This window comes from Urocampus carinirostris, chromosome 4, assembly GCF_059441175.1.
Source record: "Urocampus carinirostris isolate Australia breed hairy pipefish chromosome 4, RoL_Ucar_1.0, whole genome shotgun sequence".
Classification (NCBI taxonomy): domain Eukaryota; kingdom Metazoa; phylum Chordata; class Actinopteri; order Syngnathiformes; family Syngnathidae; genus Urocampus; species Urocampus carinirostris.
This window is the reverse complement of record NC_142352.1, coordinates 26,262,649-26,288,216: the sequence shown is the minus strand read 5'-3', so window position 1 is coordinate 26,288,216 and position 25,568 is coordinate 26,262,649. Positions and strand designations below refer to the sequence as shown.

The 25,568-nt window shown below is 37.7% G+C and overlaps 1 protein-coding gene and 1 long non-coding RNA gene across 2 annotated transcripts; one reads left to right on the top strand and one right to left on the bottom strand.

Annotated features, from left to right (window-relative positions):
* Positions 1–261: 261 nt before the first annotated feature.
* sv2ba (synaptic vesicle glycoprotein 2Ba) lies at positions 262–24,842 on the top strand. Its single transcript, XM_088333985.1, has 13 exons — positions 262–394; positions 2,880–3,485; positions 9,890–10,070; positions 10,558–10,709; positions 13,151–13,284; positions 17,240–17,329; positions 19,125–19,238; positions 19,313–19,401; positions 21,017–21,181; positions 21,263–21,396; positions 22,135–22,335; positions 22,407–22,566; positions 23,265–24,842. Exons 2-13 carry the CDS (start codon positions 3,005–3,007, stop codon positions 23,446–23,448), a joined length of 2,085 nt encoding a protein of 694 aa, XP_088190111.1. The 5' UTR covers positions 262–394; positions 2,880–3,004; the 3' UTR covers positions 23,449–24,842.
* LOC148367167 (uncharacterized) lies at positions 9,860–21,156 on the bottom strand. The gene is made up of 3 exons (XR_015850278.1): positions 21,021–21,156; positions 13,124–13,278; positions 9,860–10,704 (listed from the first exon to the last, which is right to left on the bottom strand). It is a non-coding gene; the product is annotated as an uncharacterized LOC148367167 (long non-coding RNA).
* Positions 24,843–25,568: the final 726 nt, after the last annotated feature.

Below are 25,568 nucleotides of genomic sequence, written 5' to 3'. Positions count from 1 at the left end.
GACAATGACAAAAAGGAAAATGCCATCCAAAATGCTTTCCTGTGTCAATACAGGTGATGCTTTCCTAGTTTACACTGGGATTGCCTTCATTTACACAAATAATTACAGAAAAGTGTGCAGACCAAGAGTCCAAATAGCATCCTTGTCACAGACAGGACGGTACCATTATCCCCCACGGTGAAGGGGCGGGACTCCTGTGGAGATGATCCCAAACATGGCAGGGTGGGTATCGGGAGGAGGTGGGGGATGTCGTATCGTGAGGTTGGATCCTAATCCCTCAGGCTTGACTGCATCACGGTCTCGGGATAAACTGACATGTCAGCTTTGGACGTTTGAAAATGCCCCTCGGATATGATTTTTGGCTTCAAACTTGTTTGAGGGAAGGCCTCGTCTGGTAAGAAAACTTTACCATTAACTTTATTTTATCTCTCTGTCAAAGGAATGACTCATGCATTTGGATTTTTCTATCAGGTCTATCAAATGAAAACCAATTTGTAACCCAAAAAAAGCCTCCATGCTAAAGTTTTAAGGCTAATATGTTACTTATCCACTCTGATAACAAATAACCTCATGCATTTTAGTTACATTACATTGATTTACAGATAATTCTAGTCGGTGAATGAACGTCACTGGTGTTTGTCCTCTGAACTCAAAGAGATCAAATGAGATTAGATGTAATTATAATTTAACTCACATGCAAAACCACTTTCGATAACTCTTATTTTAAGTATGTTGTTTTTTTATAGTGCTAACCTGTTCCGATTAAAAAAATAAGGATTTTTTTAGAAGAATTAGCAAAATTATCGGATTTAGAAAAAAAGTGGATCATTTCACTAATTTTAAGAATTATTTGTCAACCTGTATTAGAAAACAAATTCTTAAAATGAGCAAAACAACCTGCCATATGCCACAGTAATTTTTCCCCCTCGGTTTACTCAAAATAAAACATGTTAAATATATGAAAAGTATAAAAGTTGTCAAGGGATGATGTCACGTAAGCTTCAGCCAATCATGATGCAGCCTGAAGAAGCAGGTTAGTCGTGACTGGTTAGCTAATAATTAGCAATAGTGATGTCATCAACCCGCGACACCAACTCTTAAAATGGCTGCCCTCACTCAGATCCAGATAAAAACAGGTGTTTTTTTTAACTAACAAGATTAATCAACTGCTATGTTTGGAATAGTGGTGGCTAATAGGATATAGTCTTTATTATCTCTTTTTATAAGTAATTTATTTTGGAGTTAAAGGGACCGTGTGTATTATTTAGCCCTTCATATTAATAAAACCTTTAAAATGTTTACAGTTATACCAACCTAAGAAAACCGATCTCGGGAAGTTAAGTATGGTCGGATTAGAGACCGCCTGGGAATGCCAGGTCACCGTAGTCATCCGTAGTTTGTAGTATTCCTTGAGCTTTGTAGCAATCATTTTCAGTTGCACTGCACAATACAGCAACATGTAATGGTCAAATAATGCACACTGTCCCTTTAAACACTTGTCATTGTGATAGCTTTCCAAAGGGTACAATTTATAAAGTAGAACAAATTATGTTGTTTGTTTGGATTTTCAAAGATCGCAAACGGTTGTAAATTTGGGTGTTTTGAAATATTTTCATTTACCGTGAACCCTCTCTATAACCTGGTTTACTTTTCACTGTCTCGCTACTTCACTGATTTGCATCATGTGTTGTGTTCTGCATTTTGATTGGCTAAACCGGAGGTCGGCAACAAGTAGCTATGGAGCGGCTCTTAAGCACTCCCTAGTGGCTCATTGGCACTTTTTAAAAATGTTTGATCATGGAAAAAGATATGGTTTCTTTAGGAGGACAAACATGACACAATTATAAATATGGATTTTTTTTACGGATCTAGACTTTTTTGGGGGTCAAATATGGATCTTTCAACATTTCGGGTTGCTAACTCCTGAGCTAAGCAGTCTCTCAGCTTTTAGTTCACATCCAGGATTTTAAATGATTATTTGATAGTATTTACAGTATATATAGATCTTTTAAAAAGAATAAACATAAAAAAACAAAACAAAAAAAACACAGTTTTACAGATCTTTAATCTTTTGAACAAACACTTGATCCTATAAAAGGATTTTTTTCTTCGTTTTCAGCATAGAATAGAGTATTTAATTGTATAATAATGGTAAAAGATAAATAAATAAAAGGAACATATGCTAAACGAGGGATTACTGTACTGTATTGGCAGTAGATGACGAAATTGTAATGGATTTCTTTAATTGATTTGTTTTTTTCAGCAGTTAAGGAAGGAATTTTAATTTTTTTTACTCGTGGCTGCCATTTCCTGGCTTCAATTTTCATTAAAGCCTCTGTCAAGCTTTTTATGTTTGACATGCAATTACATCCGTTTGTTAGACACACCAAAATTAATTATTTTTCCATCTTATTTTGAGGTTTGCGTTGACGTTTGGACTGTACTAGAAACATCACTATTCTCACTTTTACTATTATCATGGTACTCTAACAAAGAAACAAAAAAACACAGGGATGAGCATGAAATCATTCACTACCTTGTACCCCCATTCCTCCATTTAATGTGTTCTGCCCCAAACAGCTTTGATGAAAGTAGGGTAAAAACAGATAGGCTAAAACAAAATAAGAGCTCTTTAAACTAAATTATGCATTGACATAGTTAATATAAAATATATTGTACTTTCTACTTTGACGCACCCCACCATTAAACAAATGTATGAGCCTGTAGAACGAGTTTCTTCGTTCAGTGTAAAATCGTGTTTTTAATTGAATAATAATTGTAAAAAATAAATCCCACCCCTCGAACTTTGCCTAATTCAGTAAACGTTTTATTCTTGTTTGTATGATATTTTAAACACGTTCAATTTTTTTATGTTTTAGGTTGATCATGGAAAGGTCATAGTGCATCTCTGCAGCCGCTGAGGCCTTCGACTAAGCAACCAGACATTTGCCACTCTGAAACTAAAAGCCTCCTGGATCAGCACAATTTATCTTCATAAAAAAACATGAACGACCCCTACCAGAATAACGTGAACCAGCAAGTGACCGACACGGGCGCATACACTTACACCCAAGATGGCGGTGGTCAGGATGGATACCCCTACCAGACGGAATACCCGCCCCAGGAAGAGGACGCCGCTAGCGATGCCACGGAAGGGGCAGATGAGGATGAGCAAATGTACGAGGGCGAGTATCAAGGCGTGCCGCACCCGGACGAAATCAAAGAGGCTCGACGGGCGGCCCGATTGGAGGCAAGACGGAAGGCCCGGTTGGCTGCCCAGCAGGAAGAAGTCGAGGAGGACAACCTGCCAGAGCAGTACGAGACCATCATGGAGGATTGTGGACACGGGAGATTTCAGTGGATGCTGTTTTTTGTGCTGGGCCTGGCACTGATGGCGGACGGCGTGGACGGATTTGTGGTGGGCTTCGTCATGCCGAGTGCCGAAAAGGACATGTGCATATCCAACTCCGACAAAGGCTTGTTGGGTAAGTAGACCGGTGAAAGAACATTTAAACCAGCTTGATGGCCTTACGGTAGTGCACTTACCCTGAAAATAGGAGTTCAGATGTTCGATCCCTAATACTTTCAACATTGGCACCCATTGCCTGGCATTTGGGGTTGGGATTGGGGGTTTTGGTTACGTGATGATTCGTGAAAACAAAACTTTTAAAGAAAGTAAAAAAAAAAATTCAAATATTTCAAAAGAAGTTCCTGTAATTATTTCAAAAAGTACAATAACTGATGTTATATTAAAGGAATCATACTGAGATTTCCTCTATAATTTGTTTTTAGAACATGTATTAACAATTATATTTCAAAATAAATGCTCCACTTTAGTCGATCATTTTGCTAATTTTTAAATCAAATTTTTAACTTTTGTTCTCAGTAAAATGAGAAAAAAATACTCTTTTCAAAAGAAAAAAATGAATAATTTAATCGTTGATTAAAATCGGCAGAATTATCTCGTAAGGCATATAATCTTCATCAAAAATAACAATATTTTTTAAATTGTCATGAACATAAGATATAAGGATATATTAAAGGTATTATTCCTCATAGTACTTAATTTTCCTCATGACCAAAATAGGTTACAACCAATGTTCCCTCTAATTTTCCACGGGTCGGAGCGTTCACACAAAGTCGGTGAGCAACGCTTGAAACAACAGTGAGCAACCATAATCCCAAGTGTGGCAAGATGATTAATTATCAAACATGTCCAAAACTTGACATCAAGTTACATTTTGCTGAGTTTCCAGCAATGCAAAATTATTTTTCTCTTTTGAATGAATTTACTCATGTACTATTGCAAAGGTTGTACGGCCTACAAATGTCGTTTGTTCTTACAATTCTTTCACAAGATATCCATTTCTTTTTATTTTCTGATATATTTTGTCGCATAATAATATCATTTTTGGGGGCTTATTTAGTCGGTTGTAAGATACAGAACTGTACTTAATCACATTCTTTAGTGGAAATACAATGTTGGCAACAAGATTCACTTTATATAATTGGAAATTATTTGAATGCAACACAAACTTTTTCTTCTTTTTTCCGTGTTTTTTCTACTTTTTTGTTACTTTTTTCTTTTGTTCTCTATTTACTTTTGTCCTAAATTTCTTTCTTTTTTTTCTGGCTTTTTTTCTAAATTGTTGCTTCTTTATTTCTCTTCTTTTTGTTTTTTTCTCAGCTTTTCACTACTTTTTCATTTTGGTATTTTTTTTCTTTTTTGTTCTATTCCCCCCTTCATTTAAGTCATGTTGTGCATAATTTTACATAATATTTGGTCATGTTGGGATTAAAGAAGCAAAAACAACCTGAAGAGCCGTTTTGGACCCAAAAGAGTCGGTTCCTTTTAGTGAGCCGAGCCGAAGAAGCCGGTTCTCTTCTAACTTTACCCAACTTCGTTCTACTTCAACTCGACTTCAAAATACCGCATTTAGGACCCAACGTCAGGGGAACCCATGTATTTTTACCTTCGTGCACTGTAACTTTGACTTAATTCGCTTCTTAATTAGTAATTTTGAGCCCTCATTTTAGTGCGCTGGCTAGATTTTCTTGTGCGCTGAGAATGTGCGAGCAGTGCGCAGTTGCGCACGCGCACATTTTTTATGGTTACAACCATAGTAAAAGTGAACTGACAATGTAGCAAGATTTTGTTTTAGCATTTTAAGGATTGCAATTTCATTCATATTAATTGTATGTTTACAAAAATCTTAAACATCTTATATCCTTTTTAAAGAAGTTTCGTTTCAGGTTGCAATGCACAATACTGCGACATCTAGCGGTCAAATATGACACTATATCCCTTAAAGTTATATTTTTCTCATCTAAGTTGAATTTCTTTCCCCCAAATTGAGCACTATGATCGATCATGTGCTTGATTAAATAGCTTTCCTTACAGGATAATTTTCCTATATAATCTGAGAAAAACAGATATGTTAGAAAAAGAAAAATATACTTAAAATGAGGTACATTTTCCAACGATAGGGTAACAATTAATTTTTCGCGGTGTCGGAAAAAACTTGGAATCATTCTGTAGCACGATTCCAAAATCACAGGAATATAACGTATGTCCCGCCTCCTTCAGGAGCAAATGAAAGCCTCTCACCTTGTTCCTTGGGCCTGCTAGCCAGCTAGAAAGTGCATCATTTCATTTTAACAACCAGCTCCAGGGACGCTGTAGTGTGGGAGATGGATGAGGAAGCGGCTGATGATTGCATCCTGCCTCCTGCGTCTGCGTCTGTAGGATAATAGGAAACATGTTGCTGCAGTAGCAGAGGCACAGTGCCGTCAGACACGCTTCCATCCTGTGACCAGCTGAAGGTAAAGCGGGGGAAAGACCCCGCCGTCTCAAAATGGGAAATGGGCCGGCGGCATCCCCTTCGGGCGAGGGCTGGAGAGAATCGAAGATGTGACTTCTATCAGCAGAATGATCCTCTCGGATTCACACTCATGTTGCTCCAACAGGGGGCACAGGTGGGAATCAGGAGAGCAATTCCATGCTTTTTTCTTTTATGGTCGGTTCTTTGCTGGAATGGGTTTTGTCTTGGCTTTTGAAAACATGAGTCACAAGGTCCAGACGGATTGTAACAAATGTCCTAACACAAATGTGTTAAGCTAAAGGATATGTTTGATCACACTATGTGAAGCGACCGTTGTTTTGTTTGGCTAGTTACTACTTGTAGTAGTTGGTTGATTGTTGTGGGAGTTTTATTGTCCGCCAGATTTGGTGGTCAGCTAGTTAGGTAAACCTTTTATCAAACTGTAGTCATCATAATGTTACTGTGTACCTGACTTGTTAACCTGACTGCCCATTTTGTACATCTGGTTAGCTACTCTTCTTGCACTATCGGCACTATGGTAAAATACTACACGTAGCCAAAATACAATACAACATTATTTATATCTGTACATTCAAGGAAACTGTGGGGGTCAGATGCATCGACATTTCGTTCTGTATACACGTGTACTAGAATGACAATAAAGTAGATCTGAATCTGAATCTGAATCTGAATCAACTTAGGAAATTCTTCCATGTGAGTAAGTGAGTTTTAATAGGATACAGAAATTCTAGTCAGTTAAAGGTAAAATTAAATGTGTTTCAGTCCTTCAACCAGTTTAAATAGTTGGTTGGTTAGTTGGTTCGGTCTGTTGGATGCGTGGTCAATTGATTGCTTGGTCAGTCTGTTGGTTAGCTGGCTGGCAAGCAGGCTAGTTTGTTGGTGGGTTGGTTGGTGGGTCGGTTGAGTGTTTGGTCAGCTGGACGGTTGGTCAATTGGTCGGTTGGTCCGTCGGTTGGTCAGTTGGATAGTTGCTTGGTCAGTTGGATAGTCAGTCAATAAGCTGGTTGGTCAGTCAGTAGGTTAGATGGTTTGTAAGTTGGTCTGTTGTTCAGTCAGCTGGTTAGCATGTTGGTTGGTCAGTTGGTCGGTCTTAGTTTTTCTGTTACTTGTTGAAAGTTATGTTTAGCAAGTTTTTTCGTTGGAAAGTTTGTTAGTCGGTTAGGTTGTAGGTTAAGTCAGTCAGCCAGTTAGTTAGTTGGGAGTTTTGTTTGATGTTAGATTGTTTCATTGTTCTTTAAATGACTGATCAGTCAGTCCATCAGTCAGTCAAACAGTTAGGTCAGTCAATTGAGCAATACAATATGTTTTAGGAAAATGTTAAACTCTTGAATTGTCAGTCAGTCCGTTCTTTTAGGTGGAGGTATTTTGGAATGTTGTATCGTTAACTAGTAGGTTACCAAGATTGGGAAGTGGGTTCTCAGTAGAAAAATAGGTAAAAAAGTAGGCGGGTAGGTATTCACGTAGGTAAGTAGTTATGTCTGTGTAGGTAGGTAGGTAGATAAGTAGGTCTGTGTTGATAGCTAGCTAGGTAGGTATGTAGGTACCTAAGTTGGTCGGCAGGTAGGTTCGTAGGTAGTTAGGAATGTAGTTAGATTGGAATGTAGGTAAGGTTGGTTGGTACGGCTGGTAGTTCTTTTGTTTGTTACTTAGATCAGATAACTGTTTTATGGGTTGCTGAGTTGTCCGGTCAGTTAGTTTCTAATACTGTAGTCACTATTAGGTCATTGTGCCGATAAAGTTATTTGTTCTTGGCTTAGATAATTGCTAAGATAGTCACTTAAATGACGGAATTATTTGAGTGTTTTCTAAAGGTTCACAATTCATTGTTGGATTTAGTTTACATAGTGAATTACTTGGTTATTTGCTTGTTTGGAATAAAACTGGAGCTATCCAATAGTGAAAACAAGAGAAATTTGCCCTAGGAAATTAAAGCCTGTCCCATTTTCGCAAAACGACTACAGTAAGAAAAGGGCCGGTCACGAGCGACGGAGCTGTGCTGAGCATCAGGCTACTAATCCACAGGGAAGGTGCACACGACGGCACCACGTGCCGTTAAGCCGTTTATGGTCGTGCCGTATTTAGCCCCGCATAGTAAAACCGAGCAGGTTGGTAGCTACGGATGGCCGGGGTGTCTATTAAATTCCCCAGAGATATAAAGCACAAGTTCGAAATGGTTTTGTATCTAATGGACAGCTCGGCGGGGCGCTCTTGGAAGCCGCATAATAATGGCTCGACTGGACTTTAACACCTGCTGACCGAAGTGGCGCCATTAACGAATCCTTAATGGCGGAGGACAACATTTGCCAGTAACTGACTTCAGCGTTTTATGGTCTTGACCTTTATTTCTTATTCCTGCTGCATTAACATTCAGTCATCTTGATCGCTGGCGTCAACGTGAAGTCAGCCTCTAAAAACATTCTTCAGACATCAAATGGGGCCTTCTTCATAATCATAAAACAGGAAAGGCTGCCCTCTAGTGGATATGACTTTTATCTCTATTACCGGAGACAAGCAGGGCATATTAAGTCACACGTCAAAAGGTTGGATGCTGACTTTTTAACTGACAAAATCGGGATGCTTAAAAAATGGGGATAAAATAAGAAATAAACACACACATATAAATTAAAGAAAGATGCATTTTCCAATTACATTTGTTTCACCGTTTGGATAAAAATTTGTAGCTGTCCAAGTTAAAAGGCAGTGAAATTGTTTCTAAACAATCAAACTTCAACCACTAGATGTTGCTGTATGTGGTAGTGTAACCGAAAATGAGTGATGAAAAGCACAAGAAAGAATACTAACTACGGAGACTCAAAGTGTCTAAAATGCATCAGTCTACCCATTTTTTTTGCCCATCCTTTTTTAGATTTTTTGGGGGTACCCGTAGCTTCTTCTATGGGTCATAACAATTCTTAAATTAAAAAAAAAAATTGTTTGAAAAATAATTTGTGATGTAAACATGTATTTATAAAACACTTTATACTCACAGATCAAGAAATTTGTATTTATATCACATCACATGCCATCTTGCTTCTAAGGTACCCCCAAAAAATTGTGTCAAAATCATTTTGTCAGGTACCAGCACAGAAAACAGGACCCACTTGCGTAACGTTACTCACAGAAAGAGCGCACACTCGATCCGGAGATCGTTGGTCGCAGGGAGTAGATTGCTTGGAACGCGGAAGTGGTCAAAATCAAACAGATCGTGGCGAGAGCAAATCAGGAGCAAAAACACAGGAAAAACGGAGACGTGTCAAAACAGAGTTTTGCAGACGCTCTGACAAAAAGCGTCTCGCAGGACAGCGTTTAAGTAGTGACAGGGAGCAATCTGTCAACGAGCTTCAGCTGGTGTCCATGGGCGGGGCCAATTGGGCGCCATGGCAACCGTGACAGAAGCTGGCACCACACGGTGGGGGTCCAATTGGGCACCATGGCAACTGTGACAAATTTAGAAGAAGTTTGGTCAATCTGAGCCTCCATAGTTTGTATTCTTCCTTGTAGTTTTTTGCACTCGCTTTTGGTTGCACTTCACCACGGGTCTACAACAGTATACCCTCTAATAGCTGAGGTGTCCCAGCTACCAGCCTACCTGTGTGGAGTTTGCATGTTCTCCCCTTGCCTGCATGGGTTTTTTCGGGCACTCCGGTTTCCTCCCACATTCCAAAAACATGTTTGTTAATTCAATTGGCCGGTCCAAATTGTCCCAAGGTGTGAATAAGCGAGTGGTTGTATGTCTCTGTGTGCCCTGTGATTCGCTGGCAACCCTGCCCACTTCCTGAAGATAACTGGGATAGGCTCCAGCACCCAGATAATGGATGGATGGATTTTGTGTAGCAAACATTAAAGAAGCTATTTAGGGAACACCATAATGTTCTTATCAGAGCTTTTCTTGCTGAAAGCCCGATTTGGCCCAACCTCATCCACAAACTAGCTGTGGCAGCCCCAAAATATATAGAGTTTGAGACCTCTGCTTTAATATATTTTTATTCTTGATATTGTCGCCTGAGCAAGTTATTTCACCAATTTAACCAGTTTCTGTTCTTCAGGATTGCTGGTGTACGTGGCCATGATGGTGGGCGCCTTGGTTTGGGGGGGTCTGAGTGACAAAATGGGGCGCAGGAAGTGCCTGATCTACGTGCTTTCCATCGACCTGATCTTCTCCTTCCTGTCCTGCTTTGCTCAGAGCTACGGATTCTTCCTCTTCTTCAGGTTCTGCTCCGGCTTCGGGTGAGAGCACTTTTCCCTTCATTTGAATTCATATATCCAGGCACAAAATGTCAATGTCATTATCGCTGACCTTTAACATGAGTTATCCACGTTCCCCTACTTTATTCAAATTGTCCTTCACATTTGCATTCCATAGGATATTATGAGCCATTTTCGTATGATTAACAATCAGCTGCTAACTATTTTGGAGCTTTTTGACATTTTGAAAACCTGCTTAATAATCGGTTCAGTTATATGTCACAAGTTCTATTTTTAATCATCAGCTCAATGCATTGCTTTTGGTTCGTTTTTATTTTGTCTATGTACAAAATTCTTCGGCTCTCTTTTACCGGTACAGTTTATCCAGTGTGAGGCCCAATGTGTTTGCTTCAGTTAAAAATGACTACAAAAATCAATGAATAAAAAAACTTGACGAAATCCTCAGCTCATCCATTGCACGTTTCCTCAGCTCATCCATTGCACATTTTTATATATTTCCTTCTTTTAGCATCGGAGGCTCCATCCCGATAGTGTACACGTACTTCACCGAATTCCTGCAGATGGACAAACGTGGTGAACATCTGAGCTGGCTTTGCATGTTCTGGATGTTAGGTGGCCTCTATGCTTCCTTCACCGCCTGGGGGATCATCCCTCACTATGGTAATGGATACAAACATGCAAATCAGAGATCACAGTTCAAAATCCTACAACAACAAAAAAAATCTGTTTAGCTCTTTAGTAGATATTCCAACTCTTCATACTTATTTCCCGTGCTTACAGGTATATTATTAGATTCAATGTTTTCCCTACATACTAGGAAAAAACAATTAACAAAAAAAGGGAAAAAAAATAGTTATTACAAAAAGTTTTTGACAGTTGGAAAATATTTGTATTTTCTTACAGTGCAATAATCTTTCGATTTCTTTCAAAAATATATTATTGCAAGATAAGAAAAATATTTCCCGCGACCCTAATGAGGATAAGCGGTACGGCTAATGAGATGAGATGAGATGAAGAAAAATATTTTGCATTATTAAGTAAAACGATCTCCCATACTGTATCGTATTATTTTGCCTTTTTTAGGGATTATGTATTTTTCCTATTTATCTATATTTTAAATTCTCTTTTTCTGTTATTATTTTTCATATTAAACTTTAGTTTACTGAAACAGCAAGATTATCTGATATACCAAACGGCAGATCATTCTGCTATTTCTTTATTTAATAAACTTGTTTTTGAATATTATTTTTCAATATGTTACCCATATTTAAATTATTTTCTGGTAAAATGATAAAAATAAAATTGGGCAAAATTATCTCATGTGGCACACAATTCTGCTAATCTTCAATATTTTATAATGATCTTTTTCTTGTAAAAAGTTGTTAAAAATAATGATAAAAATGAGAAAATATCACAACATAATAATTGTTCTCATTTGTTTTTAATTTTAACAGAAAGGTAAGTTAAAATTACAACCATGAATATAATCACTATAATTTTATTATTTTTCTAAAAAATAAAATCCTAAATTAATCATGAGGTATGAATAATGGTATTTGAAATTAGCAAAATGATTTAAAATGGCACAATTTGGCTAAAATAGTATTATTTAACAATTATACTAATTTGTTTCTGCCTACAATAATTTTAATGAGTGTGAGTAGAAAAACAAGTTCAAATAGAAAGGTAATAATATACCAGTTGTTTTTGCTCATTTTATTATTTTATCATTTTTACTAAAAATAAGGCTTTGGATATATCAGGAGATATAGAAAATTATATTTCAAATGAGCAAAATCATCAAAATCATCCGTCAAAGGAACAAGTACAATTCATTTTAAAATCTAATGAGAATTATTTATCTATTTTTCAATGTATCAACCTTGAATAAATCCTTAGGAAATATTTACAAACATTTGGCCTAGGTGAGTTAAGACTTCCTTTAAACTTAATGCTTTCCTCATCGGCAGTAATTTGGCATCATCTTGTGGTAGGCTCTGGAAAACTGCAAAATAACAATCCAGACCGCAAAAGTCCTGACTTCAGCTCAAGGCAGAAAAACATAAAGTCAATTAGTCTATAATTTTACATCACACTCCATTTATAAACTGTGTTGGGCATGTTACTGGAGTTACAATTACTACTGGTAGTTACTTCTTTCAAAAAGTAATTGCGTTATTGACACCCAAAAGTAGTATAATACCATAAAAGTAACTATCTAGTTACAAATTAATGCATATATTCACATTGAGGCCGAGCCCTCTTAAACTGCTTAAAAGTATCCTGATGATAAAAGAGACAGAAGAAAATGTGTACAGTGTACACCAACCAGTGGAAACAGTGAAAACCTTTCATTATTCTTTGGGTTATTCAGTCATGAGAGCCATATCCATTTTGTTTTCTGATTTCAAACTACTTCAAGATTTCTGTCTCCATTTCTGGATAAAGCCTAAGACATCTTCTTTTTTTTCTCCAGGCATAATTACGCAAAAATAAATTTACAAGTAAAAATACCGATATTCCCCCCCTTACTGTAAATTCTGTGCTCATAATTGCCCTATTGATAATGTTGTTCCTGTATAAGCCACGCTCCCTCCACACACCCTGCCTACCATTCGCTACAAACTGCCCCCGATTTCAGAATTTTTCTAATAGCTGTAAATATGGCTTGGATGCGATCATACACAGTAGGGAGAATATCAGATTATCAGTAGGGAGAGAATAGATGACCTCATACTCTGTGCTTGAGACACAGCCACTGTAACTGTGTTTGGTTGTATTTTGTAAGTAGATATAAACTTTCCGACCCTTCATAAATTCAGCGTTGTTTTGCTGGCGGATTAAGGGTTATATGTGAGTTATAAAAGCGAAGCGGAACCTGTCAAAGAACAGAAGACATTGCAAATAATGATCAGCTGTTAAAAAGCAGCGGAGTCACACACCTTGTCGAAACTAAAGTTAGTTAACAAAATGTTATTAATGATTAACGATAATGTACTCATTACAGAGAAAAGTTAATGCATTTCAGGAATGCATGCCTTTGTAAAGCATTACCCCCAACACTGATAACTTACCTGAAAATGTCATGCGCATGCCTGCAGGTTGGGGCTTTGCCATCGGCACGGAATTCCAGATGCACAGTTGGCGACTCTTCATCCTAGTTTGCCTCTTTCCCGCCCTGGCAGCTCTGGTCGGCGTCGTTTTCATGCCGGAAAGTCCCCGATTCCTCCTGGAGGTCAGAAATGATTTGTTTTTAGTTTTTTATTTATTCATATCATTTTGTTCTCTTTACCGGTGGTACAAATAAATGAGGGAGACAGAGAACTTACATGGAATAGGTTGTAAACATAGGTGTCTCCATTGAAAAACATCTTGTACATATGGCATTTCCCACTTCAACAACACATTCAGCCACACATTCACACCATCCAGAAAAGTAAAATAATTGAATAAGTACAAAAAAAATATCCATGTATCAGAAAAGGGGAGATAAATGTACAGTACAATAATATTAAAACATATAAATCCAATAATAAAGATTAACGGTCAATAAATTTCATAACCATGATAGGAACAAAGGGAAAAAAATAACAACAACAAAAAGCAAGGAAAAAAATATTAATTAAAATCATAAAATAAAATGGTTGGGGTTAGGGGCAGCTCAGAGCTAATGATAATCTATCTCAAATTGCAAGGTGTCTATGTATGATGAATAGGGTTTACAGGTCTGGTGAAAGACCTGTATGGAAGATTTAAGGGAGAACATGATTTTGTCAAGCTTCCCATTTTGCAATATTTCCTGAATCGATCTGTTGTGTTTTGGAGGAAAGGTCTGTCCGTCCTTCCGTCTGTCTGTCAATCCATTTTCTGCAACGTTTATCCCCACAGGGTCGCAGGGGTGCTGGAGTCCATCCAAGCTGTCTTCGGGCAATGAGCAGGGAATAGATTAAACTGGTTTCAAGTTAGTCTCATGGCACTCAGAGGGTGGATGTACAGTCAATGTTCATTTTAGGAGGGTGCGTGTCCTTGCAAGTCATGTAAAAAAGGAAATGACAGTTCCTGAGGGTTTGGATTGGCTCAGTGGTGGCTGTACTCTGAAAAGGGCAAAGAGTGGGTCTGGGTCTATTGGGAAGCTGAGGACTTTATTTAATGTTTAAGAAATTGGAGGCCGAAATCCAGTAAATTTGGGACAAGACCGGTAATTGCCCGCTGACTCTTATTATCAGTTGACAATGTCGTCCACTTCCTTCGATCTGGACACCTCCCGTCCAAATGCAACACGGCCTCGCTATGCCAAAGTAGCAAAGGCCCGCTAAGCCGAGGACCGGAACGCCGTGCGAACATTGTCAGACGCTTAGCCACATTGCGGCCTTATTGTTGGCTTCCTGTGGCTCCAAATACAAACATTCTTTCACAAGTGCATACCTGGGGAGGGTAAAAATAGAGCACGGGCGATGGATAGTGAGGCCTTTATTTGCAGAGCTATCAATCACTACGGTGTCATGAATTGAGAAAAAAATTGTAACAGCAAAGAACACATTTTTATGATTGTTCACGGTTCACTGATCCCTTAACCACCTGGGTGGTCGGGCACCAACTCTGGAAAGCCTTCTCCACTGTTGACACTTCCTAGGCTCTTTTGGGGTTGTGAGATAGGTGGCACCAGTCTATACCATTACGTTGTCAGCCTAGTACTTTTATGGTCTTCCTTACCTCCTGCCCCTTAGGACTGCGCCTTGGGGAATTATCTTGGCCTTTCCTGATGATCTTGTGACGTGACCATACCACAGCAGTTTTCGTCCGTGCACAGTTGACAACAGTTATGTGGGAGTCCATGTCTCCCATGTGTAGAGGCAGATGGAAGTGACCAGCTCTTCCATGAGTCTGATATTTTATTCTGCTGCTATGTACTTGTCCCTCCAAATGTGTTTAAGTCTGGCAAGTATGGCTGTGGTTTGAGCTTTCCTGGCCATGATTTCTAGTTCTGATCCTTCTTCTCATATAACAGCTCCAAGATATTAAAATTTGGTGACAGGTTCAAGCTGTTGGTAGTTAATGCTGATGTTTGTGGAGAAACCTTGGGGCTAGTTGGTCATTACTTACTACTCGTTGTACTTTTGCATGACGGCCTTTGAAGCGGCTTGTCACACTTTGTCAATCACCTTCTTGAAATCCACAAAAACGTGATGGATGTTTTTATGGTGTTGTTGAAACTTCTCACACAGGATGTATGATTAAAAATATGTTCTGTGGTGCTCCTTTCCTCCCTGAAACCTGCCTGTTCGGCTAGGATCTTTTTAGCCTGTGGTGTCAGTCTGTTCAGTAGGACCTTGAGCATAGCTTTGCTCGAATGGCTGATGAGACTAATGGTTCTGTAGTTTCCGCATAGTTGGAGGTTTCTTTTCTTTGGTAGCATAATCACGAGCGATATTGTCCATAAAGATGTCCACTGTCCTGTTTAAAAGACCTTTTTGCAAATCTCAAGATGTATAAAGTTTTGACGGGATGTTTTCAATTCTTTCAAGACTTTCTGTTCTTCAGCACCCCTTGCAGCCCTAGTGAAGATAAGCAGCACAGATAATGGATGGTTGGGCGTAAAAGTTACAATCAATGTTGTTGGGATTCAGTTTAATTGTCCAACACTTGTTAAAGAGAGAACTGAACTGATCTTTTATTTTGCCATGTTACTTTGCCATTATATTTTGCCATAATTTGGCACCTCAGGTGGAACATTCCAAGCCCTGTGCAAAATATAAGACCTTACCCCATTGTCAGAAAAATGTTGCTCATTATATGTTATGTTATGTGTTATGTTTTTATATAAAGACATTTTAGCTTGTGTTTTAGTTACATTTATACATGAAATGAGCAAACTTGTCTTACTTATTGTATTTTTTCAATTAAAGTACTTCTGTCCCTAATGTTGGTCAAAAACTTCTTAAAATTAGCTTAAGTATTATCTAATAGTACAGATCATGTTGCTAATCTAATGTGTAATTCTTAGTATTTCTTTGTAACGTAATACCTAAAAAGAGCATTTTTGTCTTATCTAACAATGGGTAATCATTTTTCTCGTGTTACTTATTTTTTCCTAATGTTGGTAGACAATATTTCTTGAAATTAGCTACATCATCTACCATCTACTAACTAGATGGATCATTTTAGATCATTTTGCCTATTTTGAAGATATTTTTTGTATTACTGGAAAATAGATTAAAACATATAAAAACAAAGTTGTAATTAAAATAAATAAAGGTTTTAAATAATATTTTCAACATTTTCAACTAAAATAAAACTTTACTAGAAGAAACAACACAACATACAATTTTGTAATTTCAAGTAGGTCTTTTTATATATTTCCAGAAAAAGCAACATTAAAATATAACAAAACCATTGTCTCATCTCATCAGCCGTACCGCTTATCCTCATTAGGGTCGCGGGGGGGCTGGAGCCCATCCCAGCCATCTCTGGGCAGTGGGCAGGGGACACCCTCAACTGGTTGCCAGCCAATCGCAGGGCACACAGGGACAGACAACTCATTCGCTCATTCACACCTAGGGACAATTTGGACCGGCCAATTCACCTGAAATGCATGTTTTTGGAACGTGGGAGGAAACCGGAGTGCCCGGACGAAACCCACGCAAGCACAGGGAGGACATACAAACTCCGCCCAGGAAGTCTGGAGCTGGATTTGAACCCACGCAGGAGGTTCCCATGACATGAACTGTGCCGCACAAGCGCTAGCAAAACAATTGTAATGAATTTAATTAAAAGCAAACATTTTTGCCATTTGGTTCAAAGAAATGTTTTTATTATTTTAAGTATATTTTTTACTTTGCTATAGTTTAATCCTGTTTTTCCAGTGATATTAAGATACAAACCAGATAAATTGTGTACCATGACAGATAGCAGATTGCTCTGATCAATTTCAACATTATTTTACATAAACGTGTAGAAAATAGTTCTTAAAATGAGGAAAACTAGTGAACACCAGAAAATGTTATTCTTTTTTGTAGAAAATTTGTCAATATTGTAGTAAAATGTTAGAAATTAGATTAAAAAAAAAACTAAAATTGGGAAAAAATGTATAATATACAGTGAATATCTGGCTATTCCTGGATACTCTATAGCAGCAAAATATGTTCATTTTACTATAACTATTACTATAACTATTACATATATTATTTCAGAGTGCCCGACATGACGAAGCATGGATGGTCCTGCGTCGTGTTCACGACACCAACTGGAAGGCCAAAGGCGAACCCGAAAGAGTCTTCACGGTGAGGGATTGGTTCATCATTAGTAATTTTGTCCAGTACAGCGACTCAAAATTTCACATTTTCGGCTGGGGGGCGGCAGTAGCTCAGGAGGTAGAGCACTCATCTTGGGATCAAGGGATCCCTGTTCGAATCCCGGCTTGTCCGTGTTACATGTCGAAGTGTCCTTGGGTAAGACACTGAACCCCTAATACCCCCAATAAGCAGGTTAGCGTCTTACATGGCTGCAATAGAAGGCCGCTATTGGGAAATGTGAAGCACACTGTAAAGCGCTTTGGGAAGTCATTGACTTGAAAAGCGCTATATAAATGCAGATCATTTAATTTCATTTCACATTTATAAAATTCTAATCGCATGTATATATTTATATTTTTTATTTTGTATTCAAATCAAATTTACATTTCCTGAAAACAAAAAAGAAAACATGGAATGATGAGGCAAAAACGATAATCAAGCATTTTATTATGTTTTGAAACTGAAATTTCTCTTCGTTATTATTCTTACTATTGATTGGCAAGTACCGATACAACATACTAGTATCAGTGCCTATTATATCCCTATTTTAAAGGGACATTGTGTAATATCTGACCACTAGATGTCGCTGTATTGCGTAGTCTAACCGAAAACGCTACAGAGGAATGATACAAACTACAGAGACTCAAAGTGACCAAACCGCACCATTTTACTTCTCATTTTTTTGCCCATTCTTTCACGATGTTTATTTTGGGTACCCCCAGCAAAAAAATGGCAGACAAACATGTCAGCTCTCTTTGGGTGGAGCCTTAAGTTATGTAAATGAATACAAATTTCTTGATCATTTTTCATGCACATTTTTATGATATTTCACGTATTTTTGCTTAGTATTTAAATAAATATTGTTTTTAATGAAAAAGTCTTTTTTTACCTCTATGAGGCGCTAAATGATTCACAATGACGCTGATGATACTATATCTGCTTCTCCCCAGATGCCAATTTTCATGAAGAGCTAAAAATTTGAGGAATAATAAATTGCCGTTGAATGATGTCACTTAAATACAAATGTTTTAAGATTTTAAATTATTTATTCAAAAATATAATTCTTATTTTAATTTACTTTTTTGTAAACAGAACAAATTACGCATTCGTCTAAATAGTTGCTTGATAAATTTCTTGATTTTTTTATATTTCAATATTTTGTAAAAATATTTTCGAATGAAACCAAATAATTAAAATAATAACAAAAAAACGAAATAATAATGACAATAAAATGCCCCGAATGTCAAATTCTTAGATTATTTTGCCCAATTAAAAAAAAAAACTGATTTTAGTAAAAAAAAAAATTGACATGCATTTCAGGTGGATTGGCCGGTCCAAATTGTCCCTAGTTGTGAATGAGCGAGCGAGTTGTCTGTCCCTGTGTGCCCTGCGATTGGCTGGCAACCAGTTCAGGGTATCCCCTGCCCACTGCCCGATGATTGCTGGGATGGGCTCCAGCACTCCTGCGACCCTACTGAGGATAAGCGGTGCAGCTAATGCGATGAGATGAGATGAGATGAGATGACAACATTTTTTCTGGAGTATTCGTGGTAATGTATTGATGGCTACTCAAGATTAGATTATTGGTCTAAAGAAAAAAATTCAATACAGTTAAACACTGGGATTTTTAACACAAGTATTCCTATTTTTTTTTTGACGTATACAAGTGAAATACCCCGAGCAATGCATTCATAGAAATTGCATTTAGCTCAAAACCGAAGACTTCGCCAAATAAAAACTTGTCTAGTAGGAAAAATATAATCTTGCCATGTCAACACGGCAGGTGACTAACATCAAAACGCCGCAGACACAGGAGGACGAGTTCATCGAGATTCAAAGTGACACGGGCACGGCCTTCCAGCGATGGAGCGTCAGACACATGACCATGCTACAACAGGTAGCTAACAAGCCACCTGGAAATCCATTATCCCTGATCCGTTCTCATCCTGGCGCCGTTTTTTTTTTTGTCAGGTGATGGCAAACATAATGTCGTTGTCCGCCCCTGATCTGCGACTGCAAGGCCTGTTCCTCGTTATCGTTTGGTTCTGTCTGGCTTTCAGGTACTTTGAAACATCAGTTATATAAGTAAGTTGGGGTGACCCCTGGTGGTCACGGTGACCCGACTCTTGTGGCCGGGTAAAAAGTCCTACAGTATTCCGTTGCCATTTTCGGTTCAACTTCCTTGTCCTCAGTTCATTGTGGATTTTTCTTTCTATCAAAAAGTTCTAGGGATAAATATGTGCCTGGCATGATTACAGCATCACTTTACAAGTGCCTTATGTTAAAACAGAGAACTGCCTTCGGTTTAATTGTAGCAATACAAATGAACTTTTTTCAAGACCATTGACAATCAAATCATTCTTATACTTGCCCTTTGCAAGCAAATCGATCGGGAGTCATCACAAAGTATACCTCGTTTCCGCGTGTAACATTTTACATTGAATAAAGGATGATTTATCTCATGTCACTAGTTAAAATCAACTAAGTACAGTACTTCTTTGCTCCAATAGTGTGCTTAATTGCTGTGTCCAATGTCTTTTAAGAGGTGTGCTGGTATGTTGCTTACCGGAGACATAAATTTATAATATGAATAGATGGATACAACTGTGGAATTTTTGCTAGAGAGGCAAAAACCAAATGGAAATGTCTCAGAGTAATCAGCCAAAAAACATGAGACTGTTTTAGTGAGTAAGCCTGGGTTTAAGTCTATCATTTATCTCTGTATTAACCCTCGTGTTGTCATTTTCTGTATACACCCTTGTCTTCCATGTCAACATGACTTGTCGTCACTGACACCCCGGTAAATGCTTCTTGATTACATTTTTAACATCTTATTTCGTATTGCCTGAAGAAATAACTTTTAATTACCGCAATGTGTGTTCTATAGTTCATCCTCTTCACCTAGAAAGGATGAGTTTGGAATGCATATTTATTAAGACAGGGGTCTCCAACCCTTTCAAGGCTATCTTTGTTTTTGTTTTTTATGTACGGTTTACATGAACATTAAATTCAGAACAATATTTTAGTGTTTATACTGTTGAGGCCAATCTAGTAAAAGTCCTAAAGTTTTAAGTTGAAAAATATTCTTTTGTGTTTTTTTTTTTTTTTTCCCAACACAATGGCGAATCATTTTGACCCGAAGACAACACGAGGGTTAAAAGGCTTACAGTGCTTTGGAGCATAAACATATTCTGGATGTTTGAAACTTAGCATGCACCCAAGCAATCGGATTACTCGAATGTGTATATATACACACAAGTTCTCGGAAAATGAAAGAACTAACTCAAGCATTGCAATTCAAAAACTCGCAGTTGGACTAAGACCTCAATTAATACTGACATGATCAGAATACTGGCATTATTCTGTTTCCATTTGGATTATTGCCTGCGTACGTACCAGGTGTAGCAATCTGTAGGATAGCACTGCTCCACAAGGTGGCTCCATTTTGTTTTGCCGATACCTTTTGGTACTGTTCAGTTCTTTTGCTTTGGATCCGAATAGGGCAAGGTACCGTACTTTAGACAAATTTTGAGTCTCGCAAATTATTCTTTGAAAAACAGGTCAGTTTAATATGAGTGGTTATGAAACAGATTAACCGTGAGAATGGAGGGAATACTGTTGTAACAAAATTAGTGATAGCATTAGAAAGTTAATGCACGATTATTTGCATTTTAGCTACCATGGCCTCGGCGTGTGGTTCCCCGACATGATCAAGTACATGCAGTTCGAGGAGTATGAGTCCAAAGTTCGCATTTTCCACCGGGAACGCGTGGAGCGCTTCCACTTCAACTTTTCGCTTGTCAACCAGGTGCACCGCGAGGGCGAGTACATCCACGACAAGTACGGTATCCGTGATACATTTAGGCTGAGAGGTGAACCTGCAGGAATTTAACTGAATTTGTTTGTGTGTGTATTTTTTAGGTTTGCAAACATCGAGATCAAGTCAGTCAAATTTGAAGATTCTTTGTTTGAGAACTGCTACTTTGAGGACATCAAGTCCACCAACAGCTTCTTTGAGAACTGTACCATCAAAAACACTGTTTTCTATAATACAGGTAGGCTTATCTAGCTACACGATGATTTTTACAATTTCACAGAATTTTTCTGTTTTTAAAATTATATTTCACGGCATAAACATTTTCGCATAATAATGTAAATAATATATGATAAATAATATATTTCAGCAAAAAAAATAATTTGAGAAAGTTGTGCAAACTGTTATGTAAAAAATGAAGCTATCATGTAAAAATCAGAAACCTGTCTACTGAAAATGTAAAAAATATCAGGTAAACAAATTAAATTACCTATTTTGTAATCACATTAAACGTTTTGGAGAAAACTTACCACTTAAAACCCAACCTTGTAAAAATGTAAACACTCAAATGTCAAACGGCATCATTTAAAAGATGAAAGTCATGTGAATTGCTAAAAATTATGTATGTCAAAGAAATGTATCATTTAAAAACGGGACACCTTATTTAGTAAACCATGAGAATAATTGTGTAAAAACAAAAAGCTTATCATCACGTGAAAACATGATAATGATCATTTATAAATGTAAAAATTCTCATTTCACCTCGTTTCCTCAACAATTTTATTCTCATTTCCTTGTTTTACATGATTTTTCTGTTTTCATGCAATAATTCTCGTGATATGTGTCAAGCTTTACCGGATTCCCAATTGACACTCAAGTACACATCAGACATCATTGAGTATAGTGCTATTTATTAATGCTAACAAAGCATCCTGAGTTTTGTCGCCATTAACAAATGAGAAATATCAACATTCACCAGATCTGTGGCAAGAGAAGTTCAAAGACTGCCGGATGGAGAACACAACCTTCTTGCACCCCAAGAAAGGTTGCCACCTCAACTTCCAGGAGGAGAACGACATCGTCATTTATTTGGTTAGCTTCTTGGGCAGCTTAGCAGTGCTGCCGGGCAACATCATCTCAGCACTTTTCATGGACAAGATCGGACGAATACGGATAATAGGTCAATATCTACGAGTTGCAATCGTTTGATCCAATTATGGCTTTTATCTTATCATTGTTTTTGAATTTTAGGTGGCTCCATGTTGGCGTCATCCGCCTGCACCTTTCTACTCTTATTAAGCTTCAGTCAAGGAGCGGTCATATGTTGGCAGTGTTTATTCTACGGTGCTAGTGTGGCAGCCTGGAATGGGCTAGAGGTCATTTCTGTGGAACTCTATCCATCATCGAAAAGGTAAGGTGGAACATTAGCTGCTGAAGGCTACCAAAATTTGAAATAATGATGAACAATTTTGTAACGTTTGTATAAATCGTCAATGGCTAAAGGTGTCAGAGATTAATCTTAATTTTTGTATCATTCTTTGCACAAAGAATATAAGCGTTTCAGAGTAGTGATGCACAAACGGGTTCTTTTACATGAACTGAAACATTAAAATCCACTGTTATAAAATAATCATTTGAAGATTTCACTCAAGACTCCTCAGAAGGCCCAAAACCAAAAACCAGTACAAAGCAGGAGGGCAATAGGGATAGCAATAGGGGGCGACCAAAGTACCTTTGCTGCCACAACTGGTTCCAAAAGCAGCCAAGGAACTTCTCCCAGCCACCAGAACATGAATCCGAAACAGCCAATAGAGTTTCTCCTCGCAGTTGGAACTGGCACCAGAAGTGGCTGAGAGACTTTCTCCCATCCGCCAGAACAAGGACCAGAAGCGGCTGGGGGACTTTTTCCTCACCCTCAGGACAGAGAACAGAAGTGGGTGAAGGACATTCTCTTCACCTTCGGGACAGCCTATACTGTCAGTGTAGTTGAAATAAAGAACAAGGATAGTGAGACTGGTGTGGGGAGATTGGATGCATATGTGCGCATTTCCGTCTTGCTACATAGGGAAGTTTTTCTGAATGACATCTTTCTTTTTTGTAACTTTGCAGAGGCACTGCATTTGGCATCCTCAATGGGATTTGCAAATTTGCCGCCATCATCGCCAGCTTCATCTTTGCAGCGTTTGTGGGCGTCACCAAGATCATTCCCATCTTTTTAGCCTTCTCTGCGCTCGTCTGTGGCGGGTTACTAGCACTGAAGCTTCCTGAGACGCGGGAGAAAATCCTGTCTTGAATGGAATCCGAAGGTCATCGCTGCTGCCGCCAACTGGCCCTGTTACCACGTCTGACCATCTGACGGGCCAACGCTGGGAATCCAGGACTGAATGTTTTTTACGTTGCCTACGTGGACCTTTACGCGCTGTTCCTGTAACGATCCTCAGGCCCGTCCGCGTCATGTGTGAATGTCAAGCTAGTATTTGTCCTTCAATGTGTGTTTTTCCTCCGTCTTCAGTTTACACAGTAGTTAAGTCCTTTGAGGTTTGTGTTAAAAGCAACAGAACAGTGCTTTGACGGTGACGTACTTCCTGTTGCCATGTTGTGCTTTTATTCTTCTTCCTGTCCAAAAATAAAAAGCCAAATGTTTCCACCACACAGTTTTACCACTTTTGTTTTACGCTACCAAGTATGAACAATATTTGTGTAACCTGTATTTAAGGTAGTAATGGGCAGGGATCAAACATGACCTCAGTGGGTTTCCTGTTGTAACAGTCCAGAGTACGGTACCCTGCCATACCAGGGTCTAAAGTAGAACTAAACAGTGCCAGAGAAGCTATTGGCAAAATAAAATAGCACCACCTTGAGGCTTGGTGCCGTCCTAAGGATTGCTACACTGTGTGGCCTTTTACCTCTTGAAAGTACGGGGAATTATTTGCCAGCTAATGCTAGTTAATGAAAGGACTTACGACAAAAACATAAAAAGTAATGGGCCAACCAAAAAGCATGTCAGTAGAAAAGTTTAAAAGTTAAAATAAGTTAGATTTTCATCAAATTATATGTCAAATTGTTTGACATTATTGTTAGGATGGATGAGCTAATCACCAGCTAGTACTCAAGTTATCTTAGGTCATGATTTAATCGATCAAATTTACCACTTGGTGAAAACAGTTACAAGTAACGTCTGAGGCTCATCCTGCATTTTGTCCTGTGCTGATTTGTTTTATTTGTATTCAATGCATAGCTTATTTTCTGTTAAAGAGTTTAGTTTGGAAGTCTCTGTTATTTTTCCCTGGTTATTTTTTGAGGGGGTGTATGGAAAGGGATTTTGTAGGGTTTTGTCTTGTAGTCCTTTTTCTTCTACTTGGTATGTGAATATTTTTTCTCTTTTTGGGGAATGACTCTATAGGTGTTTTAGTGGGTTTTTAGGTTTTTTTTCTTTTCTTTTTTTTTGCTCTCAAGTTCCATGTTACATTGTAACTGACTAAGAACATTCTTAAACCGACCTGCCGTGTTTCTGACAACACGTGTCAACATTTCTGAGGCGTGTGTGACTTTGTTTTATTTTGCTGCGACTGTGTGCACCAAAATGTTCAAAAAATATAAACTCTAGTACTTGTACATTTTATAGACCTCTCTTCATTAGATGTATCAGAAATTCTGTAATGACTTGAATAAAGATGTGGGATGTTGGTCTGTTTTTTTCCTATTTTTCTTTTATTACGAATCTAAAACCAGTAGGCATGATAATTTTGTGTACCAATAGAGCGGGTTCACTTGCTGTACTACGTGCAAAAACATATCAGCACAATTGTGTGAGATCGCACTGGTAGGAGGATATGTTTACTCTTGACATACTCATGATGATGATGAAGAAATTCAACATCTTTATCAGCACTCTTTCACTAATAATTTTACTAGGTGTACACAAAATATTGCCTCATTAGTGCATGAATTTGCACATTTTAAGCATAACTGTTCTCATTTTAGTATGTTTTAAAAGGAGTTTTCCAGTAAAATGAAAAACACATTTTGTATGTATATATATATATATATATATATATATATATATATATATATATATATATATATATATATATATATACATATATATATATATAAATATATATATATATACAGTCTTGTTTTAATAGACAACTAATTTTAAAATATAGTAAAATGGCATAAAATAAAGATAAAATAAAGATCAAAAAGAGTCTTATGAGACATTAGTCTCATTTTTCTTAAGTATCAGTTTTCTTATTTTTTTACAGAAATGATTAACTAAATCTTATTACTTTTGTAACTTTTTTTACATAGTTAAATATATTTCTGTTACAATGAGAAAAAAAATGTTTTAAAACGGGATAAGTTGTATGATATGGCGTACGGTAGCTAATTTTCTTATGAAAATATTAT

Bases quoted from the DNA above. Each gene is read 5' to 3' on its own strand.
- sv2ba (XM_088333985.1), top strand. From the start codon at position 3,005: ATGAACGACCCCTACCAGAATAACGTGAACCAGCAAGTGACCGACACG. The intron at 3,486-9,889 runs GTAAGTAGACCG...TCTGTTCTTCAG, and splicing joins CTCCGACAAAGGCTTGTTGG to GATTGCTGGTGTACGTGGCC. The intron at 13,285-17,239 runs GTCAGAAATGAT...ATATTATTTCAG, and splicing joins GTCCCCGATTCCTCCTGGAG to AGTGCCCGACATGACGAAGC.